Genomic DNA, 16,463 nt, shown 5'->3' on the forward strand with positions numbered 1-16,463 from the left:
ACCACCCCCCCCACCCTCGTGTCTCCTCCCCCACCACCACCCCCCCCCCACCCTCGTGTCTCCTCCCCCACCACCCCCCCACCCTCGTGTCTTCCCCACCACCCCCCCCCACCCTCGTGTCTCCCCTTTCCCATATTGCTCCAATTTCACAATCATTTTCCGTGAAGGGGCAGTCTGTTTGCTGAGTGTATAATAAATATGTTCTTTCTACTTCCGATTTAACACAGCCACAGAACGAATACATCGAATTACATCGTAAGCGATATGGCTATCGCCTGGACTACCATGAGAAGAAAAGGAAGAAGGAGAGCCGTGAAGCGCATGAGCGCTCTCACAAAGCCAAGAAGATGATCGGTCTGAAGGCCAAATTGTACCACAAACAGCGCCATTCAGAAAAAATACAGATGAAGAAGACGTAAGTGTCGCTCTTAAACTATCTGCATCTTCTCTTCCGAATGTGTGATTTGGACATTATTAATATCTTGCTTCCTTTCTCCAAATTGTAGAATTTTCCCAAGAGTTGTGTGGACATGAATGTCCATAGAAATTCGATGATTTAGTCTTATAGTCACAGATGATTGATCATATCTAAGAAAGTTGGAGGAAATCAAGCACTTCTAATCAATATTTTCTAAAAATAAGCAATATAATTTTGAAGAAATCTTTGCTTTCTTTCGCAGTTGTAGAAGCAAACTTGGTTCTTAATTTTATCAATGTAATTGTGTGGGTCACGTGCATTAAAACAATAGTGTAAAATCATATACTTAATATTGGTAAATTAGCTTTTATGAACAAAATGTGCGCAAGTTGAAAGACAAAATAATATCAGAAAATGCTGGTAAAGACTCAGGAGGTTTGGCAGCATCTGAGTAGGGAGGGAAACCATGTTAATGTTTCAAGTTTGTGACCTTTCCAGTTTGTTTGAGACAGAATATCAAGCAAAGTGGTGATATGTTTGAAACCTACAAGATTCTGAAGGGGATTGATGAGGTAGATACTGAGATTGTTTCCCTTGGCTGGGGAATCTAGAATACGGGGGAGGGTCTCTGGATAACGGGTAGACATTTGGGACTGAGATGATGAATCTCTTCACTTAAGAGTTCTGAATCTTTGGAATTCTTTACCCAGAGGGTTGTGACTACTCCATCATTGGATATATTTAAGGCTGAGATAGACAAATTTCTGTTGTCTTAGTGACTCGAGGGATATTGTGAGAAGGCAGGCAAAGATAATCCATGGTGGTATTGAATGGAGGAGCAGGCTCAACAGTCTGTAATGGTGTATTCCTGCTCCTATTTCTTTACTTTTTAAAAATCTCACCGAAACAGAAAGGTCAGGGAGTGTGGAAAAGGTAATGTTGGATCTTGTCCGCATAAATCTGGATGCTGATCCCATATCGGTGGAGGGAATGTAGCGAGCGGAGTATGGAGATGGGAATTCCAATGAAATAGTATGAGAGAGGGAAGAGACTGGAGGTGCTCTAGCTACAATTGAATAAGAATCCAATGAGGATAGTTCGCCTGAGCTGCAGAGTGGAGGAATGGAGTTGGAGGAAGGTAGCTTCCTATCCTTGGGTTTAAATGGATGACTGTGTAGAAACAGAAAACCCCAAAGAAATTCAGTTGAACCATAACATCTAAATATTTAGGAAAAGCACACAACACTGCGAATGTTGGATATATGAAAGAGAAACAAAGTGCATGAAAATCTCAACATGCTTTCTATTTACTCGGTGTCTATGTTGCTAGCGAAGACACCATTTAATGTCCACCCCTAATTACCCTTGAGAAGGTGGTGGTGAGCGGCTGCTTTGAATCGCTGTAGTCCACGTGGTAAGGTTACTCCATGCTGTTTGGAAGGGAGTTCCAGGATTTTGATCCAACAATGTAGCTCCAAATCAGCAGGTGTGGGATTTTTGGAACGTCCAGGTGATGGCATTTCCACCTGACCAGCTAAGAATGGCAGATTTCATTTCCTAAAGGATATTGGGGAAACCAGTGGGTTTTTACAACAGTCACCATTACCAAAGATCACTATTACTGAGACTAGCTTTATATTCCAGATTTATTAATTGAATTCCAATTGCACCAGCTGCTGTGGTGGGATTTGAACCCATGTCCCCCAGAGCATTAGCCTGGATCTCTGGATTACTGGTCCGGTGACATTACCTCACCATTGTCTGGAGAGGGAAACGGGTTTTACTCTTCAATGTGGCTCTTCGGAACTGAAGATTATAGCTAGCTGTTGGTTGTCTGTTAAATGAATGTGAAAAGGTCATTTTTACTCTTTGAAGGAGTCTGGTGCTCTAATCAACATTCCTCCCTCAGCAGATCTTTAGCTTCAACTCCACTTTCGTGCCTGCTCCCTGGACCCTTTGACCCTGAGACTAAAAATCTGTCTTTTTCAGCCGTAAATCTATTTAATGATGGAAAAAAAAGAGTAAAGAAAAGATGCTGAGCCAAACGAGCTATTGGGAGGGTTAGTCAAAAACTTGGCAATGGAGTTACAGGAGGAGAGTCTTCTGGACAAAATTGGATACGGTGAAGCCCAAGTGAGAAAACGCATGACCGGGGGGGGGGGGATGTGGAAGGTGACAACCCAATGAAGTAATGATGATATCGAGATCGGAAATGGAGTGGACGTTTACAAGGATAGGGGGTGTTCCTTTGGATCATTTAAGACGACAGTGATCATTATGAGTTGGACAGTGTCTGAGGAGAGTGTAGTTTATTTTTTATTTTTTGTTAATAAATTTAGACTATCCAATTCGTTTTTCCAATTAAGGGGCAATTTAGCATGGCCAATCCACCTATCCTGCACATCTTTTGGGTTGTGGGGGCAAAACCCATGCAAACACGGGGAGAATGTGCAAACTCCACACTGACAGTGAGCCAGAGCTGGGATCGAACCTGGGACCTCGGCGCCATGAGGCAACCGTGCTGACCACTTGAACCACCGTGCTGCCCGATGAGAGTGCAGTTTATTGTATGTGGGTGTGGAAGGGACATTAGGTAGGGCATGCTAATGAGAATGAGGTTAAGGGAACAGGAGGTTTATCCCATGGGTAAGAAAGGAAAGAAACCACAGAAAGATCCGGTTCAGGACGAGGAAACCTTTATTAGGAATGTGCTAACTGGGCATTTAGAAAATCATAATGTAACTAATCAGAGGCAGCATGGATTTATGAAAGGGGAATTATGTTTTCCGAATCTGTTGAGATTTTTGAGGATGTAAAAAGTTGAATGGTTACAGGGGTATTAATGAATGTAGTGAGTCTGAATTTTCAAAAAGCATTCAATAAGGTGCTGCACAAGGTTAATGCAAAAAATTAGGATTCACTGAATTGGGAGGGTTATAGCATGGATTTAGGATTTGCTAATGGGCTGAAAGGAGAAATAAATATGTTGGCATGCTGTAACCAGCAGACTATCGCATGGAGCAGCACTTGGCTTTCATGACCCCAGATATTCTAGTCTGGATTATCTGAGACCATAGATTCTGCCTCAAGATGCACTTGGGACCCTGTGGTAGTCCAGGCACACTGACTTCCATGTAACAAGCAGTTAACCTCACAGGACTCTGCAATTGTCTCCGACTCTGAATTAATGTCGGAGTCTTCAGATAGTGGGATCTCACTGGATAGTGGGACCTGTAACCCAGAAAATGATGTGTAGAAAATTCCTAATTCCTAAATTTTCTGCGTTTTAAGAGAAAGTTCATATTGCAGTAAGTGGCTAAGATCTGTGCTTTCACAAATTATATTGGATTTGATGAGTGGTTTGACTACTGAGAGGGAGGTCCAACTGTGCTTGATGTTCAGTAGATCTGGTGATTGATGGTTAAATCTAAACTGCTTGTTTATCAACTTGAAGAATGCTTGGCATAATTATTTTTGTTCCTCCCCTAATGGCCCAGTCTAGTTCTGTAATTCTTTGTGGCCTAGTCTTCTAGAATTTATTTTAAGAAAGGCATCGTGTATTATGTGCACCATTCTTATCGTCATGCTCAGCTGTTTTGTTCCCACTTTTACAGAGGATTCTAAAACTCATGTTGAATAAATTCATCTTTCACTGTAACAGATCCGTCTTTGATTAGCGAGTGCCTTGCCAGAAGGATCGTGCAAGAGCATTAACCTCCAAAAGCAGCAAAAAATTTGTTTTTAAAAAATATATAACTTGTAATTTCACTTGAAACTCAATTATTTCATCTCCCCAGCCTCAAAATGCATGAACAGAGAAACACAAAACAGAAGAATGACGAGAAGACACCGGAAGGAGCCCTTCCAGCCTATCTGCTCGACAGAGAAGGCCAATCCCGTGCTAAAGTCCTGTCCAACATGATCAAACAAAAGAGAAAAGAGAAAGCTGTAAGTGAAGGACCTTTTTATTCTTTGACAGCAGACCTTGAACGTTTAGGTCTCTGTTTCTTGGGAGTATCAATGTGTGCAGATGTTTGAGGGAAATATTTGCTTTGAGGTTTCGGCTTTGGTTCATTAGAATAATTCGCACCTTCCGATGGTCGTGGGTTGAAGTACCACTACAGGCTTTGAACACATCGATTGACACTCCTTCGTGCAGTACCAAGACACTGTTACTGTGTCCAAGGCCCACTCTTTTGGACAGAGCCCTCTTTTCCCTTTCCAATAGACATAAAATTAAATATTGAAAAGACCAAAGCCATTTTTGTTTTGTTCCCACTTCAAACTCTGTTCCCTCGTGGCCAACTCCATCCCTCCACTTGGCAAAAGTATGAGATTAAGCCTCTGTTAAACCTTGGTGTCACACCTGACCCCGAAATGAGCAGCTTCTGACCACCATCACCGGGAATGCCTATTTCCACCTGTTAACACTGTCCAATTTTGTCCCTGTCTTAACTCATCTGCTGCTGAAACCCTCATTCCTGAGTGTTTCCTCTAACTTCCAATTATTCCAGCACATTCATGGCTAGCCACCCACATTCTACCCGTTGTAAATTGGAGGTTATTCAAAACTTTGCTGCCTTGTGTCCAAACTCGCAGTTATCGTCCCTGTACTTGCTGTATTGAATCCCAGTCAAGCGATGTTTTCACTTTTAAAATGTTTTTGAATCCCTTCATGACCTTACCCCTCCATACCTCTAATCTACAACCCTCTCAGATATCTGCACCCACAATTGCTTCACCTTGGTGGCCATGTCTTCGGTTGCATAGTCCCCAAGCTCTAAAATTCCCCCTCTATACTTTGTTGCCTCTTCCTCATTTAAGACCCTCTTTAAAACCTACCTCTTTGACTAAACTTTGGACATCTGACCTAATACCACCTCATTTGGTTTGGTATCATAATGTGTTTTATAAGGCTCCTGTGAAGTACTTAGGATGTTTTATGACCTTAGTCACTGTATAAATATAAATTGTTTAGATGAAGCAGAATTTTAATTCCTAATCTGATGTAAAATGTTCTTTGGTAGGGTAAATGGGAAGTACCTTTGCCAAAAGTCCGTGCCCAAGGAGAAACTGAAGTCCTGAAAGTTCTCCGCACAGGTAAACGGAGGAAGAAAGCGTGGAAGAGAATGGTTACTAAAGTCTGCTTTGTTGGAGATGGATTCACTCGGAAACCTCCTAAATATGAAAGGTTCATCAGACCAATGGTGAGATACAAAGCCTGTCTGGAGGAGAATGTTCTTGCACCTTTTTCGTATAAGTAGATTCAGTTAGAGTTTTAATAAGAATAGATAAATAATTAATAACTGTTTAAAGCACCGTGAAGGACAGACTAGATAGGAAATGAGGTGGAATAACTGAAGCTCCTGGGCGATTGAGAAAGTAGACACAATGGTACAGGATATGTTTTCTTTGAGACTATCTGGCAGGGAGTATTTAATGCCAATGGGAGAAAAGTAATTTTAAAAGTCTGCAATAAACTACCAGATCAAAACCACAGTACTTTGAAAAACTAGGGAAGCAATATTGATAGATTCAACCAACTTGATAAAAAATATATCAAATGTTGGCGTCACTGGCCTAGGCCAGCATTTATTACCCTTTCCTAATTGAGGGCATTTAAGTGTCAACCAAGAGTCACATGTAGGCCAGACCAGGTAAGAATTTTATTCCCCATAAGATATTTGTGAACCAGATGGGTTTTTACGACAGTTGACAATGGTGTCATGTTCATCATTAGAATTTCTTTGCTGTGGAATTAAAATTTCACCATCTATCAGGGTGGGATTCAAACCCGGGTCCCCAGAGCATTCGCCTGGGTCTTTGGATTATCGGTTCAGTCTTAATTTCAGTACGCTGTTGCCACTCGTATATATAAACTGGGAACATCCATGCACTCTAAAATCTGAATTAATGAATAGGAAGAAACCCAGTGTGATTATTAGTTTCAACTATAGAATCACTACGGCGCAGAAAAAGGCCATTCAGTCCGACTCTCTAAAAGAGCACCTTCCTTAGCCCCACTCCCGCCCTATCCCTGTTACCCCATCTAACCATCACATTTTTGGACACTAAGTGGTAATTTTGCATTGCCAATCCACCTAACCGGCACATCTTTGGACTGTGGAAGGAAACCGGAGGAAACCCACCAATCATGGAGAGAATGTGCAAACGGTGCTTGCCCCCGAGCCTGGAACTCGTGTAGAGAAGGGAGACTAGGCTGATCCCTAGTATCAACAAGCCTAATACAAGGACAGGTTGAAAAAAATTGATTCTAAGTTCACAAGATGACACCTTGATACAAGATAAGAACTAAACCAAATTAAAATCCCAGGTAATATTTCAAGATTAAACACAGTTGCAGGAATGGGGATATTTTGCAAACTGGCAAAAGGCAATTTGGAACACATAGGGATGCGTTTTTCCCAGTTGACCGTCCAGTTAGGGTAGTGGAGGTCACTTTGTTTTTTTAAACGTGGTAGCTAGATGCTTTGGAAATCATATGTTCCTATGAAGGATGACTAATATGGGCCAAATGACCCTTATTTCTGTACTTGTAGCAATAATAAATAATTGTTTTGCTGTTTTCCCTATCAGTTGGAAAAAGTTTAATCACTTAAAATAAAAAGTTGGAATGCAATTTCTTGTTTGTGATCTCTTCTGTGAAAGAAAAGATGATCTGAGCTGTAATTATTGTTGTACAGGGTTTGCGTTTTAAGAAGGCCCATGTAACCCATCCAGAGCTCAAGGCCACCTTCTGTTTACCTATACTTGGTGTTAAGAAGAACCCATCGTCACCTTTATATACAACATTAGGTAAGTAAATAAACAAAATGGAATATACTTTATTCCATAACTGCAGAAAGAACAATTCAAGCTGATTTCTTTCTTTGCATTATCTTCTAAACTTTTTTAACCATCATTCTGTGGTAACAATAATAGTTGTGTGAGCAGAATTGCTAATGAGGTGGGTTTAAAATCCAAGGGGGGAATGTGGATCCAACCCCTTGCTGCAGGCCGTTCCTCAGGTAGCCGCTTGCTGCAATTGTTTTTAAAGGTGTCCATTTCTCAAAAGAAAGAATGGTTGAATAGCTATTATTATAAACTGGTATATTTTAAAATAATTTTGCTGTTTCAAAATGTTCTCAATTATTAGGATGTCTTGTGTAAAAATCTACCTGTGAATTGCACATCTGTTCATACACAATGTAAAAAATGACTTCAAATACAAAAACACCACCAATTGAAATAATTTTCAAAGACATTTGCATGTTTTATCCATATTCAACTACTATTTATTTTAATTAGATATTCAGTTAAGGCCTACAAAGATTAGGAAAAGAAATGCACATTTTGGAATTAGAAGAGGCAAGCATCTTAATTCCAGGAAGGTCAGTTTAGTCCTCAAGAAGATCAGAGTCTGAAAGTAACAAACTATTGTGTCTAGTTTAACAGTTTAAGTAATTTCTCAAAGCAATCACATGTGTTCAGTATTCATTTTCAGGTGGTTGATAGCATGGGTGGGTATTTCATGGATGGTTCAGCTGTTTCTCTGGGATGTTAAGAGATTGTCAACATTTGTATTTTTTTCTAGGAGTTATTACTAAAGGTACTGTCATTGAAGTGAACGTAAGTGAGCTTGGCTTAGTCACACAAGGCGGCAAAGTTGTCTGGGGTAAGTTATAAGCAAGTATTTGGGACCTTAATATTGGAGTGCACTTGAAGCTATTGGGTAGTGTTGTTCAAATCCATATAATCCGTACAGTGCAGAAGGAGACCATCCGGCCAATCGAGTCTGCACCAACCCACTGAAAGAACCTTTTATCTAGGCCCATTCCCTGTAACCCAGCACATTGATCATGGCCAATCCACCTGACCTGCACATCTTTGGACAGTGGGAGGACACAGACATGGGGAGAACGTTCAAACTCCACACACGTCACCCAAAGTCTGAATTGAACCTGGGTCCCTGGCGCTGTGAGGCAGCACTGCTACTGTGCTGCCCTAATAGTTCAAAGTTTATGGCTATGTAAATAGGAGTCAGTAATAACTTCAGGGGATTGGCCTTTGCTCAGAGAAACAGAGTCAAGTCCACCCTATCCCTGTAACCGAACTTAACCTTTTTGGACACAGGGCAATTTATCATGGCCAATCCACCTAACCTGTAACCTGCACATCTTTGGACTGTGGGAGGAAACCCATGCAGACACTGCACAGACAGTGACCCAAGCCGGGAATAGAACCTGGAACTGTGAAGCAACTATGCTAACCACTGTGATTCCAGCCCCAGTGGGTGGTCGGACCGGCATCACATTCGGAACATTCTTGGATGCAAAAAAACAGCTGGTTTCATGTATTTTTGTAATCTGAGCCATTTATTGTGCGCTATGCATTCAACTAAATCACTGTGTGCATTTGTTAGAACTAATACGTTTTCTCAAACTGATGCATTTTCTCTTTTCCTTTCAGGTAAATATGCACAAGTAACAAATAACCCAGAAAATGATGGCTGTATTAATGCAGTTCTGCTAGTTTAAATCACCAGAGCACAGAACTGTGACATGGATATTAAAAGGACTTGGGGCCTGACCATATTTGATCTCTGACGCAAAATCCACATGAAAAAGCAGCATTTGTACTTCTGTATTTTTGTTATTTATGAATCCGCTTACAATAATGAAAGCCAAGATAGAATAAAGAACCATCTTTCAAAATGTTTTTTGTATGTTCTGATTTTTATGATTTATGTGCAGTTAACTGAAGTCAGCAATTTGATCTTGTGGTATGGTTATCCTGCTACAGTGATAAGCTTCTACAGTTACGAACAAGAGTCATAAATTCAAGTCCACTCCAGAACTTGAATACATACAGACACTTTGCGTTGTTGTGAAACTGAATCTGCTTGTTCAGGTGGTCTAAAATATCCATGACACTACTAGAAGAAAAGCTTACAGAAACAAAGTATTCTGGAAGCTGGAAATCTGAAATAAAAGAAAATTCTGGAAACAATCAGGAAGTCAGGCAACATCACTGGAGTGGGAAACAGAATTAATATTCAAGATTAACGACCCTCTCTTTCGAAAAGATTTTCCCTGATGAAAGGTCATTGACCTGAAACGTTAACTGCTTCACTTGCCACAGATGTGCCCCGAGTTGAGTACTTCTAGCATTTTCTGTTTTTTAGGGAGGTCCTCTGGCGTTCTGATCAGCTTTTTTCTCTCAACCCACATTCACCAATAAAAACAGATCAGCAAATCACAACTCCTTACCGTCATGGGATTTGCTGCTGTGTCTTCCCATGCAAGTAACCTAATTTCAAAATTAGTTAATGGACTGTGAACTGTATTAGGTCCTGCAAAAGTGATCAAATGCTGTAGATCTCCAGGGTTTTTTTGGGTAGGGACATGAGGGATGCATTAAATTTAAAAGGAATCGGTTGGACCCTCCACTTCTAAAATAGGTGGTTTTAACTGCAGATTTTGAGTTGCATATCTTTGAAACTCCAATTTAAGGGTTCTTGACTTGAATTGTAAACAAAGAACCCCAAAACGATTGGTATAAAATTCAGAATTTTGAGTTGCCGCCCTTGTCAAGCTCTCATGTCTAATGCTTCCTATGATGTCTGCCAGTGGCAAATTAATGATTTTTGAATAAATTTATCCTTAACATGAATATTATGAATTGGTAATATCTGTATTTAGGAGAGGGACCATTCTACAGGAGCACGTTTTGAAGAAAGTACAATCAATGCTTTTGTGGACTGATGCCAAAGGGAAGTTACTTTTCCTGGTTGCCTTTTAGTTGCCAGCAAATTAATGTTCTAGATTAGGTCTCTGGGGTAAAAAAAAACATACAAAGCATTGACATCTGTAACATGCTTTATGGCCTGAGAGTCTAAGTGGAAGTCTTGCATTTCATTGGGTTGTGTTTTTATCTTGAATTGCTGTCTTTATCAAACATCATTCACCAAGAGATTTTTAGAATCGGAGGCTATCGTTAATTCATTACCTGCATTTTATTGGATTGAAATGGAGAATGGTCAATGTCCTGGCTACAGTAAGGGCATTCACACCACTTCTATTTGATCTAATTTTGCTCCAGCGTGTTGTTATTAATATCCAGTAGCCAAATAGTGGCTATATATCACTCATTTCAAACCAGCTGCCAGTCCCTTTTCAGTTCATATTCAGCTGGGCCAACTGCCATAAGGAAATAATGAAAATGTTAATTTGTATATTTACTTTGATTGTTATTAACCATAAGTTTTCAGACGTTAGTGAGCCACGACAGAGACTTGGTACTAATTGGTCAATGTTCATGTGTAGAACTAGCATGGCGTTATTGGTACGAATAGTATTGTCACACATGGGAATAATAAGTAACATGTCATAGGGTGGCTGACATTTCGCCATGCTTGTTTAGAAAGGCCACTGCGCGTAGAAAGAGTAGTAGTTTGGTTAGATATTTCCCAACGACCTAGCAGATTTCATGATAGATCCCAAAGAAAAGAGATTCTATTTGTTTTCTAAAACAATCATTTGTGATCAGTAGATGTACATTTTCTTTGAAATCTAAGATTAATTGCTTTATTGTACAGAATTATTTTCTGATACAGAAATTGATTTGCTTGACATTGGAAGTGGGCAGAAGTATTTCTGAATTTGTAACTATTGCATTTAAGTTGAGAATAAAGCATCTGTGATGTAATTTCTTTCTAAAGACTGGCTACCAGCTTGACATGCCCAGTTAAAGCATTTCAAATTGTTACTGTGCGATATACTAGTTGGAGTTCCACTACACAGTGCTACAGTAGTAGGATATTCGTTTGCATAGCTTTGGCAGAGTGTACAGGAGTACAAAAAATTCTCAATTGTGGGGAGATGGGCTTGTGCCTCTAACTGGTTGGGGAAGATTTTTCAAAAATGTCATCTTTGGCCTTTTGTAAAAAAAGTTTCATGTAAATCTGCAGATGTGACTCAGGTTGCTCAATGCTATCGCGGGTGAGAATATGGCCATGTTGGCTGCAGGGAATATGGGGAAAGGAAGAAGTTAGCTAAGTCTTACCCTAATAACGCAACCCAGTTTGGATGGTCTACACTGTTTCCACCCAAGGACTCCCACCCTGTTCCTGCATTTGATTAACTACTGATTTGAAGCAAGATTCTCACAGCAAGGTGCCTGCTACATAAAAGAACTGTAACATGGGTGCAGGTTTCTTGAATAACTAAACTGAAGGAAAATAAAAATCTGAAATTAAAAACCAACGGCAAGCTGTACATAAGTCTGCTTTTAAAAATAAAAAGGTAGGGTTTCCGCGTGGTTCTAATCAACAATCGATAAAATTGCTAGTTTTCTGAATTGAATGCTTTGCTCCAAGTCCCTATCCTTTATTTGCATATCAGAGAAGGTAAAATCTTCCAGCTTGTTTGGATAGTGTTTTTAACACTGGTTGTACTAAATCAATTTTCAGATGCATCATGACAAACCAGCATTTTTAGTCAGTACCTATCCCATCATCTGAGTATCTAGATTTTAAATAATTGAATTCAAACCATTCAGAAGCTTTTACTCGTTTCACTGGTGTAGTCAGTTTTGGTATAGTCCAGTTTTACGTTATTTTCTATTTTGCTTATTGTCCCTGCCCCACAAAAGTTTAAAATTAAGAGCCTCATCAATGGCCCACAGACCGGTTCAATTATAGCCTGCATGCAGGCGCAACATCGGAAACTTTGATTAAAGTGGTCTGAGGACATGGCTAATTTTCTCCTTTCAGGGCCACTCCCGGCACAATGTTGTGTAAACCAGCACAAAAGATTGTGGAATCCCGATCCGTGTTAGATCCAATTTGTACTTGAAGGCCATCAAGACTTGCGTTATTTCAGGTGAACATAGCAGAAACTCTACCCCAAACTCTTTAATCAAGTTTTAGTCCCTTGGTCCATTAGAGATTTATGGCTTTTTCCAACAGCCTCCTCACCTCAGTGACAGAAAATGCATTAAAGATTTTCAAAGCTGATAAATGAATTCCTTTCATCGTGTTCTGGTGGATGCACGATAGTGGCGGACCTACAAGGAGAAAAAATAAGCCATAATTAAACCTTTGAATAGATCATCCTGGAAATGGGGTGCAGATCGTTGCATGGCTACTCGGGGATTTTCAGAACCTGCAATTACAATGAGGCATCTAAACCACTGCAAATGGCAGTCAGATAAATCATAATCTTTGTTTAAAAAGTCAGAAAATCTGATTAAATACCTGCAGGAAATTCTAATTGTTACATTTTTACCTGGTCTATGAGAGTCTGCTGAGGCTTGGTTCTCAAGCTCTTATTATGCCTCTAGGGCAATTTTATGGAATATTAGTAATTGACAAATGTTGAATCTTATTAGGATGCTGGAGTTTTACGCTAGAAAAGTCTGCATGACCTCTCCTGCTTCTCTGCTGGAAATTTGGTAGAACCCTATATCGATGTGCAGAAATTGATACATTTGTAGGTATTGGGCAGCACGGTAGCATTGTGGATAGCACAATTGCTTCACAGCTCCAGGGTCCCAGGTTCGATTCCGGCTTGGGTCACTGTCTGTGCAGAGTCTGCACATCCTCTCCGGGTGCTCTGGTTTCCTCCCACGGTCCAAAGATGTTCACGTTAGGTGGATTGGCCGTGATAAATTGCCCTTAGTGTTGGGTGGGTTTACTGGGTTATGGGGATAGGGTGGAGGTGTTGACCTTGGGTAAGGTACTCTTTCCAAGAGCCGGTGCAGACTCGATGGGCCGAATGGCCTCCTTCTGCACTGTAAATTCTATGATAAATACAGAGGTATTTGGGATAGTGGAGGAAAATGATATTGAGCTAAATATTAGCTATGATCTGGTTGAATGGTGGAGCAGGCTTGAGGGACCGAATGGCCTACTCCTGCTCCTATTTCCTATCTCTCTAGCTCACTTTCCTTCTTTATGATATTACTTAAAACCTACCTCTTTGACCAATTTATTATGTGACTGGGTGTTATTCTTTGTATTATAATGCTCTTGTGAAGCACCTTGGGATATTTCATTGTTCAAGGTGAGGTAAATATGTAAGTTAGTGTACCTAAATGTAGTCCCTTGGCAACATCACCCAAAAATAGTTTCCACATGTATATTATTAAATCCAGCTCTCCCTCACCATTAGCTTTTAACCCATCCACTGCCTCTAATGTATGAGATGGTTTGTCCGATATCCATGAGTGGACGAGCAAACAAGACCAAGGCCAATATTTTCAATCCCTATAGCAAACTCCATTCACTTTCCACTGATTCTATCCTTTTCCCTGGCAACTGTTTGAGGCTGTACTAGACTGTTCACAACGTAAGCACCCTATTGAGCTCAACTGTGTCAAAGGCTACAGATACGTTAATGGATGGTTGGTCACAGTCACATAGGATGTCATTTGTGCCTTTGAGAGCAGTTTCGGAACTGGGGAGATGGAAGGCTGAGTGGAAGATTTTGAATATGGAGCTTCAGTAATGATGGTCACAAATTTGGGAGACAACTATACATCCTAGGACTTAAAAGGAATGACAGGTTGGTAATGGGGCAGTAATTAATGGGGCAGTAATTTGGAAGTACTGAGGGGCCATGGGTTGATTTTTCTTTTGGGGAGTGGGGGGGGAGGAGAGATAGATGATGGTGGCAAATTTTTAAGAAAGCAAAGCTAACAATATCAGCTAGCATAAGAGCAGTGAAAGGAGATCAGTAATGCAGTAGTACAGTGGGAATAACCTCAAAAGGAGCAGAAGGCAGGTGTTATCAAAAAGAGGAGCCCAGAAGGAGACAAGACGAAAACAATCCAGGTTCAGGCTAGGCTGTTATCTGAGACAAAGTTTGACCTGGGGGAAGGAAGTGGCAGCGGCAGCTAACTGGAGGGTCTCAAACTTAATTGTCACTAAGTGTACAAGCTCCTCACTTCTTGGAGGGAAGGACAAAGCAGACAAGGTAGAGAAATTTAACAAGATGGGTTTGCAACAGTAAAGAAACCAGAGTTTATCTTTGCAATCTAGGATGATTTTCAAGAAAGGTGATAGAGATAAATCAGGGAATTACAGACCAGAGAGAGTCTCACATCAGTGGTAGGGAAACTATTGGAGAAAATTCTGAAGAGGAAAATTCATCCCCACTTAGAGAGGCAAGATTTAATCAGGGATAGTCAGCATGGCTTCGTCAGAGGGAGGTCATGCCTAACAAATTTGATTAACGTTTTTGAGATTGTATAGTGCAGTTGATGTAGTTCATATGGATTTCAGCAAAGCCGTTGATAGGATCCCACAAGGGAGACTGGTAGATAGAAGCACATGTGATCCAGGGTAACCTGGCAAGTTGAATCCAAAACTGGCTTAATGGTAGGAGACAGAGGGTGGTGGTACAAGGCCGTGTGACTGGAGGCCGGTGTCCAGTAGCGTACCACTGGGATAACATAAATAAACAATATAGATAAGAATGTGGGGGGTGGTGGTAATGATAAGTAAGTTTGATGGCATGAAGACAGTCAGGATTGTTAGCAGTGAGAAAAATGTCTCAAGTTGCAGGAAGGTGTAGACAGGTTGGTCAGATTGGAAAATCAATGGCAGATGGAACTTAACCCTGGAAGGAGTAACAAGACAAGAGAGAGTACTCATGAGCCACAGGAGGTTTACAGCATGAAAACAGGTCCTTCAGCCTAACCTGTCCATGCCGCTCAGTTTTTAACCACCAAGCCAAGTCCCAATTGCCTAGATTCGGCCCACAGCCCTCTATACCCAGCTTTCCCATATAACTAACTGTCTTGAAAGACAAAATTGTAACTGCCTGTACTACTGCCTCTGGCAGCTCATTCCAGACACTCACCACCCTCTGAACAAATGCCCTACTAGACCCTTTTGTATCTTTCCCCTCTTACCTTAAACCTATGCCCTCTAGTTTTAGACTCCCCTACCTTTGGGAAAAGACTATCTACCTTATCTATGCCCCTCATTATTTTTAGACCTCTATAATATCATACCTAAGCCTCCTACGCTCCAGGGGAAAAAGTCTCAGCCTCTCCTTATAGCTCAGACCATCAAGTCCCGGTGGCATCCTGGTAAATCGTTTCTGCACTCTTTCTAGTTTAATAATATCCTTTCTATAATAGGGTGACCAGAACCGTATTCAGTATTCCAAGTGTGGCCGTACTAATGTCTTGCACAACTTCAGCAAGATGTCCCAACTCCTGTATTCAATGTTCTGACCAATGAAACCAAGAATACCGAATGCCTTCTTCACCACCCTGTCCACCTGCGACTCCACCTTCAAGAAGCAATGAATCTGTATTCCTAGATCTTTGTTCTACAACTCTCCCCAATTCATTACCATTAATTGGTAGGTCTTGCCCCGATTCAGAGGGATTTTGGGATGCTTTACCACAGATCCTTGAAGGCAGCAGGATAGGTTAATCAGGTAGATAAGACGACATATGGGACACTTGCCTTTATCAGTCGTGGCATAGATTATACAAGAGCAGGGAGATTATGTTGGAGCCATACAAAACCTTGGTTAGGTCACGGCTAGAGTGCTGTGTGCAGGTCTGGTCACCACACTATAGGGTGTGATTGCACTGGACAGGGTGCAGAGAATATTCACCAGGCTGTTGCCTGGAAAAGAGTATTTGAGCTATGTTTCATTTAGAGCAGGTAAGACCGAGGGGGGACCTAATTGAGGTGTATTAGATTTTAAGGGACATGGACAGAGTGGGTAGGAAGCAGCTGTCCCCCCTAATTGAAGGGTCAATAATGAGGGGGCATAACTTTTGGGTGAGGGGCAGGAGGTTTAGCGGGGATTTGAGGAAACATTTTTCACCCAGAGGGTGGTAGGAGTCTGGAATGCACTGCCTGGGGGAGGTCGTAGAGGTAGGAAACCTCAACCTTTTAAAAAGTATGTGGATGAACATTTGAAATGTCATAATATTCAAGATTACGTTGTAGATTTAGTGTAGTTTTGTCGGCGAGGGCTCGATGGGCCTCTTCTATAGCGTATAACTATGACTCCTGTAG

At 41.0% G+C, this 16,463-nt stretch overlaps 2 protein-coding genes across 6 annotated transcripts in view; one reads left to right on the forward strand and one right to left on the reverse strand.

Moving 5' to 3' along the window:
- LOC119969930 (ribosome biogenesis protein NSA2 homolog) overlaps positions 1 to 9,133 on the forward strand; it is a 25,505-nt gene extending 16,372 nt beyond the window's left edge. Inside the window, exons 2-7 of the mRNA XM_038803898.1 lie at positions 187 to 415; positions 4,216 to 4,366; positions 5,446 to 5,625; positions 7,123 to 7,234; positions 8,013 to 8,093; positions 8,888 to 9,133. Coding sequence (XP_038659826.1) covers positions 187 to 415; positions 4,216 to 4,366; positions 5,446 to 5,625; positions 7,123 to 7,234; positions 8,013 to 8,093; positions 8,888 to 8,955 — 821 coding nt within the window. The 3' untranslated portion in view covers positions 8,956 to 9,133. The remainder of the gene's footprint in view (positions 1 to 186; positions 416 to 4,215; positions 4,367 to 5,445; positions 5,626 to 7,122; positions 7,235 to 8,012; positions 8,094 to 8,887) is intronic.
- fam169ab (family with sequence similarity 169 member Ab) overlaps positions 7,689 to 16,463 on the reverse strand; it is a 116,113-nt gene continuing 107,338 nt past the window's right edge. For all 5 annotated transcript variants that reach the window (XM_038805481.1, XM_038805482.1, XM_038805484.1 and 2 more), the window contains exon 14: positions 7,689 to 12,484. In XM_038805481.1, coding sequence (XP_038661409.1) covers positions 12,449 to 12,484 — 36 coding nt within the window. In that variant the 3' untranslated portion in view covers positions 7,689 to 12,448. The remainder of the gene's footprint in view (positions 12,485 to 16,463) is intronic.

Source organism: Scyliorhinus canicula, chromosome 8 (assembly GCF_902713615.1).
Source record: "Scyliorhinus canicula chromosome 8, sScyCan1.1, whole genome shotgun sequence".
Classification (NCBI taxonomy): Eukaryota; Metazoa; Chordata; class Chondrichthyes; order Carcharhiniformes; family Scyliorhinidae; genus Scyliorhinus; species Scyliorhinus canicula.